The 14,247-nt window shown below is 44.2% G+C and overlaps 1 protein-coding gene and 1 long non-coding RNA gene across 9 annotated transcripts in view; one reads left to right on the forward strand and one right to left on the reverse strand.

Moving 5' to 3' along the window:
• The window catches only part of LOC117713933 (uncharacterized), a 63,409-nt gene extending 49,239 nt beyond the window's left edge, over positions 1-14,170 (reverse strand). For 4 of the 6 annotated variants that reach the window (XR_013112332.1, XR_004607479.2, XR_013112333.1 and 1 more), the window contains exon 1: positions 13,952-14,170. This is a non-coding gene — a long non-coding RNA (uncharacterized LOC117713933). Of the gene's footprint in view, positions 1-600; positions 5,474-7,655; positions 7,892-8,487; positions 8,696-13,951 lie in introns of all 6 variants that reach the window. The other 2 variants (XR_013112330.1, XR_013112331.1) reach the window with 2 other exon arrangements.
• Positions 13,660-14,247, forward strand: part of Zeb1 (zinc finger E-box binding homeobox 1) — a 172,524-nt gene continuing 171,936 nt past the window's right edge. The window contains exon 1 of one of the 3 annotated variants that reach the window (XM_034509997.2): positions 13,660-13,771. In XM_034509997.2, the coding sequence (XP_034365888.1) occupies positions 13,714-13,771 (58 nt within the window). In that variant the 5' untranslated portion in view covers positions 13,660-13,713. The remainder of the gene's footprint in view (positions 13,772-14,247) is intronic. The other 2 variants (XM_076939633.1, XM_076939634.1) reach the window with 2 other exon arrangements.

The following is a 14,247-nucleotide window of genomic DNA, read 5'->3' on the forward strand; positions in this document are numbered from 1 at the left end:
GATGAAAAAACAGAATACAGGGGAGATGAGGAGAGTTCAAGGGTCAGGGAAGCAAGCAAGTCATTATAGCAAGGGTATGTGCTATGTGTCTGAAACAAAAGCGAAGTAAGCGTGCTCATTCAAAAACTGTGGTGATGCTGTGAGATTAACCAGGTCCTTATCATGCTAAGTAAGTGCCTCACCACTAAGCTACAGCCCAGGTCTAAAGTTCGGTATAGCATGAGAACATGTATGGAAATAAATACAAAGCCAATTACTCAATAAATCATTTCCATTCCCATTTCTATCTCAATATTTAGAGGTTGTTTGTGCTTTGGCATCTCATGCTGGGAGTGACTGTGAGTCTCCCAAATGCAACAGAATTAGAGACGGGATCTGGTGCCATGGAAATGAAGAGCAGTGGGAGGGTCAGAGGGAGACAGGGTCTTTCTCTGCTTCCCTCCACCTCCTACAGCCTAGACCAGACAGACGGAACCCTGACTTCCTGCAGGAAGCAGCTTTCAGCCTCATGGAGAACATGGTTGCAATCATTCTCTAGTTAGATCCAGATGACTGAGTTGCCAGCTGAACTGTGTTGGTGATGAACTAATTTTCCCTCACCTCCAGCACCCATTTTCCCAGAGTTCAAGCAATTTTCCTGGGTAATGAACTGTGGCTGCTATCAAGTGGCCTAGAAATCAAGAGGCCGGAGTCTTCTAGTCCCGTTTCCTTCTGACATCGGGGTATCGCTTGCTACCGCACCACTGATCTGTGTGTTCCAAGGTCTGACAAGGGGTGAGAAAGCAAGTGAAATCAATCCAGGGACACTTCTCTAGTTAGTGGCGGTCAGCTGCACGGTCTCCAGGCAGTTCCCTGGCAATGGAAGGAGCATGTGGAACCAGAACATGTTGATAACATGTTGATTTAGACTGATAACAAACCCAAAATCTGGAGAAAGCAAGTTCAGTGGAACACGAAATTGTAATAAACTAGGCAGTACAAAACAAACAAACAAACAAAAAACCCCAACCAAACGAAAAACTAAAATGATTCGAAGCTATGTACTTAAAAATTTTTAGTATGTTTTCCATAGAAAAATAAAAAGGGAATACCTGTAATAAGTTCTCTTCATTAGCTCAAAGACTACTTTTCTCATATAGTCAATGTTTTTAATCATTTTTAGTGACACTGAGTAATTTCTTCTATTAAGCATTTATAAAGTTTATGTTAAACATTTCATGTTTTATATGTTCAAACATTACTTTTTGGCTTTTACTAAAAATGTTTCCAGTTTGCTAATGGAAATACCTGCCAGAAAACTTCCATATTATATGTCATTTTAAGGAAAAAAAACCAACATAGGTATTTATTGGTAAACTAAGCTACTAAAGAAAAAAGATATTTAATAAAACCTAACTCAATACAAAGGAAGTGACAAAATATACAAATTTTTACATTTAAATAATATACATTTTAGATTGCAATAAACATATAATTACCCAGGAATGACTTTATCTATGAATAAAATATGGTTCCTGAAGATGAAACAATCATCCAAACCCACAAAGTAACTATGTGGAACATCAAATGTAAAACTAAAGTAAGGCTTTTCGTGGGCATTTTTATGGTTTACAAGAATGCCATATAAGGTATCCTAGAAGAAAAAATATGGTTAAGTTCAACTGCATTTAACAGTGGGGTTTTCATTGCTGTTATGACAAAACACTATGACTAATAGTTACACAGTGGGGAATGGGTTTGTTCTCCTTACAGCTCCTAAGTCTATCCCTGAGGGAAGCCAGGGCAGGAACTGAGGGCAGGGACAGAGATGCAGAGACCTGGGAGAGGTACTGCTTACTGGCTTGCTCAGCCTGCTTTCTTATACATCCCAGGACTGTTTCTTGCCCAGGAGTGGGCCCTCCCACATCAATTACTAATTAAGAAAATGCACTACAGACCTCTCTATAGCCAAATATTATGGAAGCATTTTCTCAATTGAGAGTCCCTCTTCCCCAATAATTCTGACTTGTGTCAATGTGACAATAAACTAGTAAGGACAAATAATCTGGCCAAAGTCTAGGCAGATCATTTATGAGACAAATGCTCATATTACAGAAATCGAACTGGGACCTACCGGTGAGCACACATAGTGCTGGAAAGGGGCACTGCAGGCTGCTTGGAGAAGGAAGGCCACTGACAGGCTGTGCAACTGTGAAGGCTTCAGGGCACAATGCCAGCATGACAGGCATGTTGGAATAGCAGCATGACTGTTGTGGGAATAACAGATTGCTGATTGGGTTTGAGGACTATAGCACAGAGAGACTGCATTGTCCTGCAAATCTGGTCACAACTCTATGGCTAGAGTGGCCACAGGCCCTAAGGGTAACTTACTACTATTATTCTGCTAAATGGGCATAAGAAACTGCTTCTAAATATCCATGTTTATACCCATAGACAAATGCCACTTTCAGCCTTGACCAGAGAAGCTTCTTGCAGTGAACAGCAGTGTGTGCACTCATGACTGTTCAAGGTGCTGATATTAAGTGAAAGCTGAATGCTTAGCCCTAAACAGGACATTTATACCACACTCCTCTAAGGCTTGGGGACATCGAGGAAGAGAGGGTAAAAAGAATGTAAAGCATGTCAAAGTGACAGGGAGAAGGGCTGGAAATGTCACCTTCTGGGCATGACACAGATCCTGCAATCATGAACTCAAGCAGTTCCAGACCCTCTCTTCACTGTGCACACCTAAGACTGGCCCTGCCAACAGTCAAGAATGGAAAGGGGCTCCTGGGGCCATGTCCCCTGAGTGCTGTGGGAGGGACGGTCAGTTTTTAGTTGTGTATCCACTGCCAGTCCATCAGGCTCAAGTGAACAGTTCCACACCCATGGTCATACAGAGGTCATGCAGGGGCTAAATTCAGCGTCACCACCCAAAAAAGGTATGTGTGTAGAAAGGGGTTCAGTAAGAAGAAAGAGGGGAGTTGGTGGGGTTAGAAGAGAGAAAAGGGGATGACAGCTACCAGAAAGCGTTATGTACATGTATACAATTGTCAACAAAAAATTAATAAAAATAACAAAGCACTAGTCAGAAGCCAAAGCCAGTTCTCTGTAAAAAACTTTAATAAAAAATGTGTTAATTCCAAACTATGTCAGAGTAGATGGGGGCATCTCATAGGCAGAGTACTTGCCTGACACAGAAAAGAGCCCAATTTTGGTTTCCAGCTTTACAAGAATAAAAAACAACTAAAAAAGAAAACCCCTGTATGTATGAATTAATGTAATGCAGAGTGCATTGTTTATAACTTTTCTTATTACATTAAAATAGTTCCTATCTGTGCTGGCTAGTTTGCATGTTATGTTGACACAAGGTAGGGTCATCTTGAAATAAGGACCGGCCTGTAGGCAACCCTGTAGGGCATTTTTTTTTTTTTTTGACTGCTGTTGATATGAGGGAGTCCAGGCTATTGTGGGTGGTGTCTCCTCTGGGTCAGTGGTTCCTGGGTTCTATAGGAAAGCAGGCTGACCACGGCATAAGAAACAAGCCTACACGCAGCACTCTTCCATAGCCTCTGCTTCAGTTCCTGTCTTCCGGTTGTGCCCTGACTTTCCTCAGCGGTGGACTGTGACCTGAGAGTTATGAGCTGAAATAAACACCACCTCTCCAGGTTATGGTGTTTCATCACAGCAATAGAAACTGACCTACAACCTTATCTTTTATAAAATGACAAGAAATGCAAATGCTTCCAGTCACTGTAAATAAACTTCCAACTTAGAAAAACAATTTTAGGCAAGGTGAAACAATCTCTCATATACATCACATAGAAACACACTCCTTCTCAAAAGTAAGCTAGCCTTACCTTTAGAAGATACAACACTCTGGAGAGATGGCTCACCTGTTAAAGGGTAGGCTTACAATTAAAATAAGAGTTTGGTTCCCAGAACCCATAGCTGACCCTCCCCTTTAAGGCAGGCATGGTGGTATATGCCTTTAACCCCAGCATTCTGGTGGACGAGGCAGATCTCTAAGAGTTTCAGGCCAGCCTGCTCTATATATCAAGTTCTAGGACAGCCAGAGCTACCTAATAGACACTGCCAAAAGGTGTGTAGGTGTGTGTGTGTGTGTGTAGGAGACAACCGTGTCATTTCCATTTATTAATTCATTACAGGTTTGAGGATATTTCCCACAAAATGATATAAAAATTAAAACAAAATAGTTTTTATTCTTTATATAAGATATTACAAGTAATTTAAGCTCTCAACAATAGATGACTGGTTTAGTATATTATAATCCATTTATTAATTGAGGAATGTTACAATCCAGTAAAAAAAAAAAAAGAATATAAGGTCATGTAGACATAAAGAAAAACTTGGTAGGGAAATGGGAGAAGTGTCAAAGTAAAGCTATATATGCTTTATATGTATGCTCTAATTAATGTTATAATTATACAAACTGCACTTGTAGGAAAGATCTAATACAATCTTTATGCACAGTTGGGTCCAAGAAAGCTGCTTCTCCTCTAAGCATCGCCAGGTCATGTTGTGGCCACGCCTCTACCTCTTTCTGGGCCACCACATCCATGCACAGTAACAAACAGAATGAGACAGAGGAACAGGGAGATGGAGAGGCAAGGCCAGTGCACCTGGACAGTTCCTGTAGCTCCAGCCCTACAAAAGCAAAATAAGAAAAAACCTCTATCTTTATAAATTCTTACCATTTTGTGTCTGCCTGTTTAAAGTGGTGTCTGCGAAATTCAAACCAAGAAGCAAAAGCTCAGAGTTACTCTTATAACCTGTAACTCTTGGATGGACGGTGAGTACCACATGCTACCTGGCTCACTGCACAGCGGATTGTGCTGTCTGTCCTAAAGCAGTGGTTCTCAGCTTGTGGGTCACGGCTCCCACAGGGATTTCACATCAGGTATTTACATTACAGTTCAAAACAGCAGCAAAAATTAGTTAGAAAAGTAGCAACAAAGTAAGTTTATGGCTGGCCTCACCTCAGGAAATTTGAGATCTACTGTCCTAGAGTGGGACGTTTACCGTCTGGAGACTGTTCCTCAAACAGCACACCTTCTGAAAGTCACTAACATCTCCAGACAGCATCCCAGCTAATGCCCCAGCTGTGTTAGCTCTGCTGCCCCTTGGGCTCTCCATGCAGTCACTCCACCTGTGACTGAGGTGATATTCTTTTCAGGGATGAGAATTTGCTTTTAGCCTGAAGAAAACACTTTGTAGGAATTCCAGTGGATTCTGTTCTTACAGAATTTTACTAACTGTTTTACTTACTTAACTGTTTTTCTTACTGTTTTCCTAACAATGAAGAGATTTAATCTTTGTGAACATGACTTTTTTATTGCTGCTTTTCATTTACTGCGTACCAAGTGCTAGACACCAGTAAACACTTACACATACCATCCCTTTGCTCTTCCTTGTGCTCGCTGCACGATGAGTCACCAGTGACAATAACTCTCTCCCATAGCGCAGGTGCTAGCTGCCGAGTCACAAAGACAAAGAAGAAAAGCACAGAGCAAGAGAAGAGATTGGAGCAAAAAACAACAGAAGCAAAAGAAAACAGCAGCAAGAACAGCAAAGCATGTGGTAACGGTGCTGGAGACATTGCTTGCCTGCCATGTATGAGGCTCCAGGTTCAATCTCCAGTACCACATGGAGGAAAAGTACAGGGTTTGTGGCTGGAGAAATTGCTTAGTGGTTAAGCGTATGTAGTACCATGCGGAGGGCCTGAATTTTGCTCCCAGCACCCACTTTGAGCAGCTCACTAGCACCTATAACTCAAGTTCCAGGGGTTCTGACACCTTCTGCTCTCTACAAGCACCTGTAATCCTGTAAACACATATGCCCTGCACCCACATAATTTGAAATAAAAAATTTAAAAACCTGTAGTGAAATGAGGCATCTATAGGTATGTGGAAGAATGATGACCTCTGTGGGGGAGACTGCTTGCTGGTCAGAGGAATTCTGACACACTTGATAGGCACAGATACTTTTAATCTAGGCAAAGCAAGGAAATCTGTCTTCTTGGAACAAGAAAGGGAACCTAGAAGACAGCAGATCTCAAAGGAGGTAGGAGTGGATCCTGTATTAGAACAAAAATCACAGGCAGAAAACAGCACAAATTGGTGGGTACCGTTAGGGCTCCTTCAGAACATTTGTTCCTGTTCCATATATACTTTGAGGGCCTGTCACACTAGTGAGGCACCAGTAAAGACCTGCTAACACCATAACATTATGCAGCCTGGTGCAATTTAGTAACACTGACAACAGAGGAAATATGAATAATGCTTAATTTTTAATGGCAGCTACACACTTGTCCATACCATCTGGGACTGCATACCTCACCTGTGATTGGCTGGGGTCCTCATGGTGTATGTGCATCCACGTGGTTGTTCCTATTTGAATTCCTTCTTAAATGCTAAAGAAAAACGCCAGTGTCCTCTCTTGTTCATCCTGCTCATTTTTATTTTCCCCGCCCAGAATACTAATTTACATCTTGTACGATGCAGTCCTCTTAAGATCCAAGGCAATGTCCTACAGTTACTTTCAATAAAATGCCCCAAATTCTCATAGCATCATTCACATAACCTGTCTCATACTTGTCAACCGAGGCAGTCTTATCTAGAACCAGGAAGGTCTTATAGTCAACCCCCCCCCCCCATCTGCAGGTTTTACTCTAGAAGGCTGAGCATTCGTCCTGGGGTTTGCATACCTTACTTCTGCTCCACTTGGCTTCTGACAAGCTCCACCCTGTCCACTACCGACATCTTCTACCTTAGTCAGTATCTCCTACACATAACCACACCTCCCTGCTATTTATATGATGGCTTTGGACATGTCTGTTTCTCCCACAATCTGTAAGTTTCTTTAAGTCAGGGGCCGTGCTAGATATTTATAGAGCTGTGCTGTGTCTATCACATAAAATGCTCTCAGGAACATAAGTTGAAGAAAAGTAATTAATACTTAATAATTAAATATTTCTGTGTGGCAATACAGCTAAATGTTCCATAAAGAGTAATGACTAATTAACATAATACTGGAACACTGCATAGAAATTAAAGATAAAAACTAAAAGTTAAATGAGTTAATAAAAACTTGTTTCTCAATCACAAAACTTTAAATGCATATTACGATCCCTATCAAAGTTAAACTGGTCCTAATGTTAGTCACGTAGCAAAGGGGACATAAGGATACAGGCAGAATTGAACTTGCTTATCAGCTCATCTTAAAGCAGAAAGGCAGCCTGAATTATCTAGGCAGGCTAAGCTCATCACCAAGGCACCTGCCATTGGGAGTAGAATGAAGGACCAGAGAGCAGGTGATCAGAGAAAGGCTCTGCAGGTGTCGATGAGTCTGGAGATAAAGAAAGAAGCCAAGAACTAAGGAATATGTGTGGCCATCACAGCTGGAAAGACAAAGAGATGTCCTCTAAAGTATTCTGATGGTTCCCAACCTTGCAAAAACCTCGACAGAGAATCTTTTATCCTTGTGATACCCATTTTAGACTTCTGTCTTCCAGGATGATAAGCTATTAAATGTGGTTTTAATACACTGATGGGCAATGTTTTCACAGTGGCAAGAAAATGCTAATACATACACCCACACTAGACAGGAGTACGGCTGGCGGAATACCAACACAACTTAAGAGAATGGTGGCTTACCCATGGTTTCTCTCTTTATAGAGGAAAGACAGGCTGGTTACAGGATTTCACTGCTAGGACCTCTGCCCCTTCAGGTTTATCCTGCCTTCCCTTTGGAGGCTGGCACAGTAGGCCTGATTTCAACCAACAGGGAGAAGCCCAGGAATGGCTAGTCATAGCTTGTGAAGGCTGCCTCAGAGCTGCACACATTGCTTCACGTTCTATCACAGTGGACAGAGCTAGTGGCACCGTGGCACCTGGGCACATGCAGGGAGGGAAGAAGTAGAGCCATTACTATGAATAGCCTCGTGGTAAGGACTGACAGTTCTGTCTTACAAAGACTACGAAGTACCCTGGGAACAGTGTTTTAAGTGCATATAAACTCTGATTTAAAATACTATTTTGAAGTTATTTCATCTAGATTTTAAATACGGACAGAGTCTTCATTCTATTCTTATTGCATAATTAGTGTCTGGCATTTTGCATGAACATTCATAAGATAACATATTTATCTCCATTCAAATTTCAATTTAGAAGCGATGGGACTGGTACTCCTGGTTGACAAGGTCAGACAACATTTCTTATTCCAACTTAATAATCCTCAGGGTCCTGGCAGGTGGTGCTGTTACAAGGTAACTGAAGGGAGTTTAATGAGGAGATTTCTTACAAAGGTGGACACAGCTCTTAAGGGAAGGAATGATAGAGAATCTAACCATTATGTCTCTAGGTCTGAAGGCACAAGGGAGAGAAGCAGTTTCTAGAACTTGGCTACAAGACACAGGTATCTGGCAGGAGCCATGGCCCTAGTGGAAGATGGAGCTGTAGCCACAGGGAGGGAATATTCTGGACTCACTCTTTCCTTTGATCTTTCGCCAGGGCTTCCCCAACTGTCCAAAAGTAAACAGAACTGGGGGTGGGGGGGAAGGACCCTGATGATGTGGTCCCCGGAGGGCAGCTCCTCAGGGATTGTCAGGCCGAGACTGGGCTTCACCAGTCAGAATAGGAATCATCACACAAACAAGCAGGACTCTAGAGTTGGAACAATTTTTTAAAACCTTGACCTAAAAGATAAAGGGAAAGGATCCAAACAGAACTATGTCAGACCTGGAACAAAGAAAGAGAAAGAGAATGATTAAAAAGTAAAATAGTGGGGGTGTGGCCCAGTGTGCGGCCTAGTTATGTAAGATAAAGAAAAGCAGCCAAGGACCAAAAGCATGAAGGGAAGGGATGAGTGAGGTCGGACCAGACTTAGAGCTGTGGATGTAACTCAACATGGGTTTCTACTGCTAACTTTTTCATGTGACCTTAACACAATGGTGAAAGATTTAAAACAGGCTACTCATTTTTTTTTTTAAATTTTAACTTTGAACTAGATATGTTCCAAGGGATAATTGCTGGCAGTGCCTGTGACTGAAACCATGAGTTACAGAAAGCCAGGGGTATAAGCCAAAGAACAGATGTACTCTGTAACGAAATCAGTCAGCTGCTAAGAGAAGTCAAGATGCCAAACAAAGACATACTCAGAAACAAAGGGGCAAAGACAGCAACGCAAACCAAATGCCAGACCCCTGATACTGTGGTAAGTACCGCACTCAAAACCATTTGTTCATGCTGGGCTCTCTGGTGTCAATCACCTGAGCACGTCACTCATGTTCACACATGGTGTCAATAAAGGATAACTTCTAAAAGAGCAGTTCTTGAAATTAATCCACATTAATTATTGTATAGATTTTGGAGATGATGACTGATATTCTGCAACTATCTCCCTAAATAAGATTATTTGTTTGGAAAATGCCACCTATGTTAACAGCCCTACCTGTTAACAGCTTGTTGACTTACTATTAAGAGTGGGAGCCTTTTCCTTAAAGAGAAACTCTGTGATGCAGTACATAACAAAAGTTACCTGGAGGCATGAGGAAAACATGTTTCTTTGTCATCTCCAAGGAGGCGTTATTAGTGACGCTGGCACAGTGCTTCCTGAGGACTGCTAGTTAAGCATCTTCTGGAGGTCTGGCTGCACGGCAGCTGTGAGATGACCACCAGCTTCCCTTCTCTACTATGAACAACAGATCTAGTCTCAGCTGAGCCATTACATAGACGCAGCTTGAAGGGCCCTGCATTCTTTAAATGTGTCCTGGTCAGGTTTTTTGTTTGTTTGTTTGTTTGTTATTTTTATTTTTTGGCAACTGGACACAAGCTAGAGTCATTTGAGAAGAGGGAACCTCAACTGAGAAAATGCCCCCCATGAGTGACTTGTAGTGAATTTTACTGATTGATGACTGACATGTGAGCCCACTGTGGGCAGTGCCATCTCTAGGATGGCGGTCCTATATGCTGTAAGAAAGCAGGCTAAGTAAGCCACGAGGCGCAAGCCAGTAAGTAGCACTCTGCCATGGCCTCTGCAACAGTTCCTGCTCTGGCTTCCTTCAGTAATAGTCTGATCTGAGACTAGTAAGCTTGAATAAATCCTTTCCTCTTGGTGGTGTTGGAATAAGAATGGCTCCCATAGGCTCTTATATTTGACTAGTCAGTCACCTTTGAGTAGAACTATTTGGGAAGGACTAGGAGGTGTGGCCTGTGGGAAGAGGTGTGCCACTGAAAGTGTGCTTTAAGGTTTAAAAAGCCCAAGCCCATCCAGTGTCTCCCTCTGCCTGTGAATCAGCATGTAAAACTCTCAGCTACTGCTCTAAGTACCATGATTGCTTGCTTTCTCCAATGATGATCATGTATTTACCCTCTGAAACTATAAGTAAGCCCTTAGTTAAAAGCTTTCTTTTATAGAAGCTGCCTTGGTCGTGGTGCTTTTCACAGCAACAGAACAGTAACTAGAATATCCTCCAAGCTGCCTTTGGTCATAGTGTTTTATCATAGCAATAGAAACCCCAAGAAACATGTATGGGAGATCCAATGTGAAAACAGGTACCGGATGGAGAGGTGGCACTGGCACAGGAGTCTTCCATGACATCACCTAGAGAATCATAGTCACATGTCTCAAATGTACTTGGACAGCGTTGTGGCCTTGATATAAAACACCCAGTAACTTCAAAATAGTCATTTATCATAGTGTATCCTAACTTGTACGGCAATCTTACGTGAAAAGTAAGTATGTGCAAAGGGTATGAAAACTTTATAGGAAAATTCAGAATTGAATGGATACATTTAAATCTTCCCACTAAATTTTGGAAATACAGCAATCCACTTTTTACAGTAGATCTTGCTCAACATATACAATCCTAGTGCTCAAAGCAGTGTTAACACTCCACTACAGAGGCTGAAGACATGTTCTGTGATGCACCAGTTACCACAAACAAGACATGATGCATGTTAAACTCACCAGTCTCCTTAAAACCCTCTATACAAACTCTTGTTATTTGAGACAAGGACTCCTGTCTCGGGCGGTCCTGGAACTCAGGATACAGTCTAGGATGATCTTGATCTTCTGATCTTCCTTGCTCCACCTCCCAAGGGCTGCCTTTAATCTACATTTTAATAGGTATTTCCTTTATAAGTTGGTTCCAAAGACTTTTTTCCCCATTCTTTGGTTAGGATAAAGCTGTCATACAGAATCAAGTTTAAAGCAGTGTGCTTTATTCTGAGACTTACTTTTGTCTGCTCTCTCTAGCAAAGATTTCACATATCTTCAATAACATTATAGAAATTGAACAGAAGCCAAATATTTAATTTTTAAGTTATCGGAGGTTTTTGTGGACGTGGAACTTTGTGTGATTTGGCTCACCAGTATTTCTTGGATGTATTTTAAAAATCAAACTGAGCAGAAGTCATTTTTTAGAGAAAAGGAAAATGAAAAAGAAGAGCTTAAGAATTAGAAAAAACATGAATGGTAGTGACTGTGTTTCACTTACCTTAACAGTTCCTAAAACTGATAAAAAGTAAAGTATACAACCTTCACTTTATTAATAAGAACAGGTTCAGAAAACTTAGACCAAACTTATTTCAGAAATATTAAACATCTACAAAGTGTTAGGCACTCTGGTAGGTGCTGAGGATACAGACAAGCCCAAGGAAAGGTTTATTGTCCCCATAGTTAATAATGTAACCCACCCCAACCAAAACTGTAACCACAGAAGGAACAAAGTATCTTCTGGGTTGTTTGTGTGTTTGTGACTGTTAGGCTGAAAAGAACACAGAAGCATTCACAAGCCAGAAAAAGAACTTGAAGTGTGACACCTCCCAAGTTTAAGGGAAGGTAAAATTGATGTAGAAAGAAAATTTTTCTTTTCCTTTTGGCTGGAAACTAGAGAATTTCCAGTAAAAGACAAAAGTTTATGATGTGATTCAGAAAGCCACGGAGGCCTGGCCATGGCTCATTCATGTAATGCCAGCTACTCAAGATGCCAAGGCATAGGATCCCAATCCCAAGGCCTAAACCACACACCATGATCCAAAGATACCATTCTGACATGTTTCAGTTAACGCAGTACTGAAGAAGCATTGCCTATATGAACAGGGACCAAGAAAAAGTCTAATTTTGCAATGAGTACAGATCTGATGTGCAAACTACATGTACAGTCCCATTACTCAGACACAGCAAATGTGGGGAGGGTTTCATCTATAGCCAGTGCTTTTAATTACTGGACCATGGCTGTATACTTACTTCAGTTTAATAAATCTTTTAACATTTGGGGGTTGGAGTTGTTTTTATGGACAGCGTCTCACTATGCAAACCAAATTAGCTTAATACTTGTGACCTTCCTGCCTCCAACTCCCACATTTAAAGACTGTTGGTGTGTGTCACCATGTCTAGTCAGACAATAAAAAACCCTGCCTTGGGTATGGCAGAATCTGTAGGCAGAAACCTACCAGCAGCTGTCATTTATCTGAACTGTGCTGATTTCATGCAGTACTTCTTACATTCTAAGGCATGTTTCTGGGTTGTTATCTTTATCCATAAATACAGTTAATGCAATGACTACGTATCTGAAATAAAGGCTTAGCTCATTTATCTCATAGAGTGGTCCAACACAATTCCTCTTTTGAAAAGGCGTGGGAAACAGGGGGAGAAAGGTCAATTTAAGTCCCAGTGGGCATCAAGGTATTTTGGGTCTTGAACAAAGTCAGAGAACTTAAGATAAAAACCAGTCTCAGTCCACATTAGTCACCCTTGCTTTTAGCCTTGAGGCCCTCCCACTGTGACAACAGCTCAGATGTGTATAAAACTGTAGTTATTTTGAGACGGGTCTACTCTGTAGCCCAGGCTGGCCCCAAACTCTCAGCCATCCTCCTGCCTCAGTCTCCCGACTTTTCAGATTACAGGTTTCCAAGCATGCTCCCCAGGGCTGTTTATGCTTCAATGGCCAGTCACTACAACCCTGGGCACAAGCACCCTGGGATCTTGCAGGGCGGGGTAGGCAAAGTGACAGCAGGTGAGCAGGGCGCGGATGAGGAAGTGAGCCTGGCACCGTGCGGGGGATTACTCATGCTGCTTTCCTGAGAGCGGAATTTCTCGCCTCCCTCTCCGTCCAGCTGAAGTTCAACCCAACTGCAGTCACTTCCCGTCCGGGTAGGCTGGGGAAACCCGCGCGTCCGTGGGAGGGGAGGGAGGAAGCAGAACGGGCCAGGTAGCTCGCGCGCGACGCGTCCCGGCTGTCCACGTCCCCGGCGCGCACGCGCGGGTCGCCGCACCGACAGCTGGAGCGCGCGGGGCCGCGGAGTGCGCACTCATCCGCGTGGGGGCTGAGCGGGTGTGGTCCATGCCGCCAGCTCCACCTGGCCTAAGAAGCCACGCTGTCGCCTCCCGTTCCTGTCCCCAGAGTCCCAGCACTGTTCTCCGCTACTCCACCACACCTGAGCAAAACTTTTCCCTCGCCTCCACGATTCAAACTCTGCGGCGTCCAAGGCTGCCGCAAACCATCCCGGCCCTAGCAACAAGGTTCCGGCCGTAGAGCGAGCGCCGCTAGGTGTTAGGAAGGTGATGTCGTAAAGCCTCGAGTGTCGTAAACCAGGTGCGGTGGGGAGGGGGAGGGGTGGAGGCGGCGGGTGGGGGGGGGGAAGGGGAGGGAGGGAGGGAGGGAGGAGGGGGAGGAGGTGACTCGAGCATTTAGACACAAGCGAGAGGATCATGGCGGATGGCCCCAGGTGTAAGCGCAGAAAGCAGGCGAACCCGCGGCGCAATAACGGTGAGTGGCGGAGGGGCCCGGCGCGGCGGCGGGCAGCAGGCGGCCGGGCGAGGGGCGCGGGACCGAGCGGGCCGGGGGCGGCGGCGGGGCCGGGCCGAGTGGAGTGGGAAAGTAAAGTAGTGCGCCCCGCTGCCTCTGCCGCCGCCGCCGCGGCCGCCGTCCTGAACCGTTATGTCTTACCTGCCTCTGCGCCTAGCGGCTCCGCGGCCGCCGGGGACCGTTAGCCGCGCCGCATCCCGCCGCCGCGCCCGGCCACTTTTCCGCCCGCGGGTGGAGCGGCTGTTGCTTCTTTCCGCACTTTCTCCACTCTTGCTGCCCCTCGGCGCCTCCCCGCGCGCGATCCTCCCTCCGCGCAGGCCGCGGCGGCGGGGAACAAACTTGCGGCGGGCAGGCGCGGGCTGCGGGGCGGGCACAGGCGGGAGAGGACGGGCGGCCGCGGGCCGGTTGCGTGTCGGCTGCGTGTCGGCCGTGCGCGC

This window comes from Arvicanthis niloticus, chromosome 8 (assembly GCF_011762505.2).
Source record: "Arvicanthis niloticus isolate mArvNil1 chromosome 8, mArvNil1.pat.X, whole genome shotgun sequence".
NCBI lineage: Eukaryota > Metazoa > Chordata > Mammalia > Rodentia > Muridae > Arvicanthis > Arvicanthis niloticus.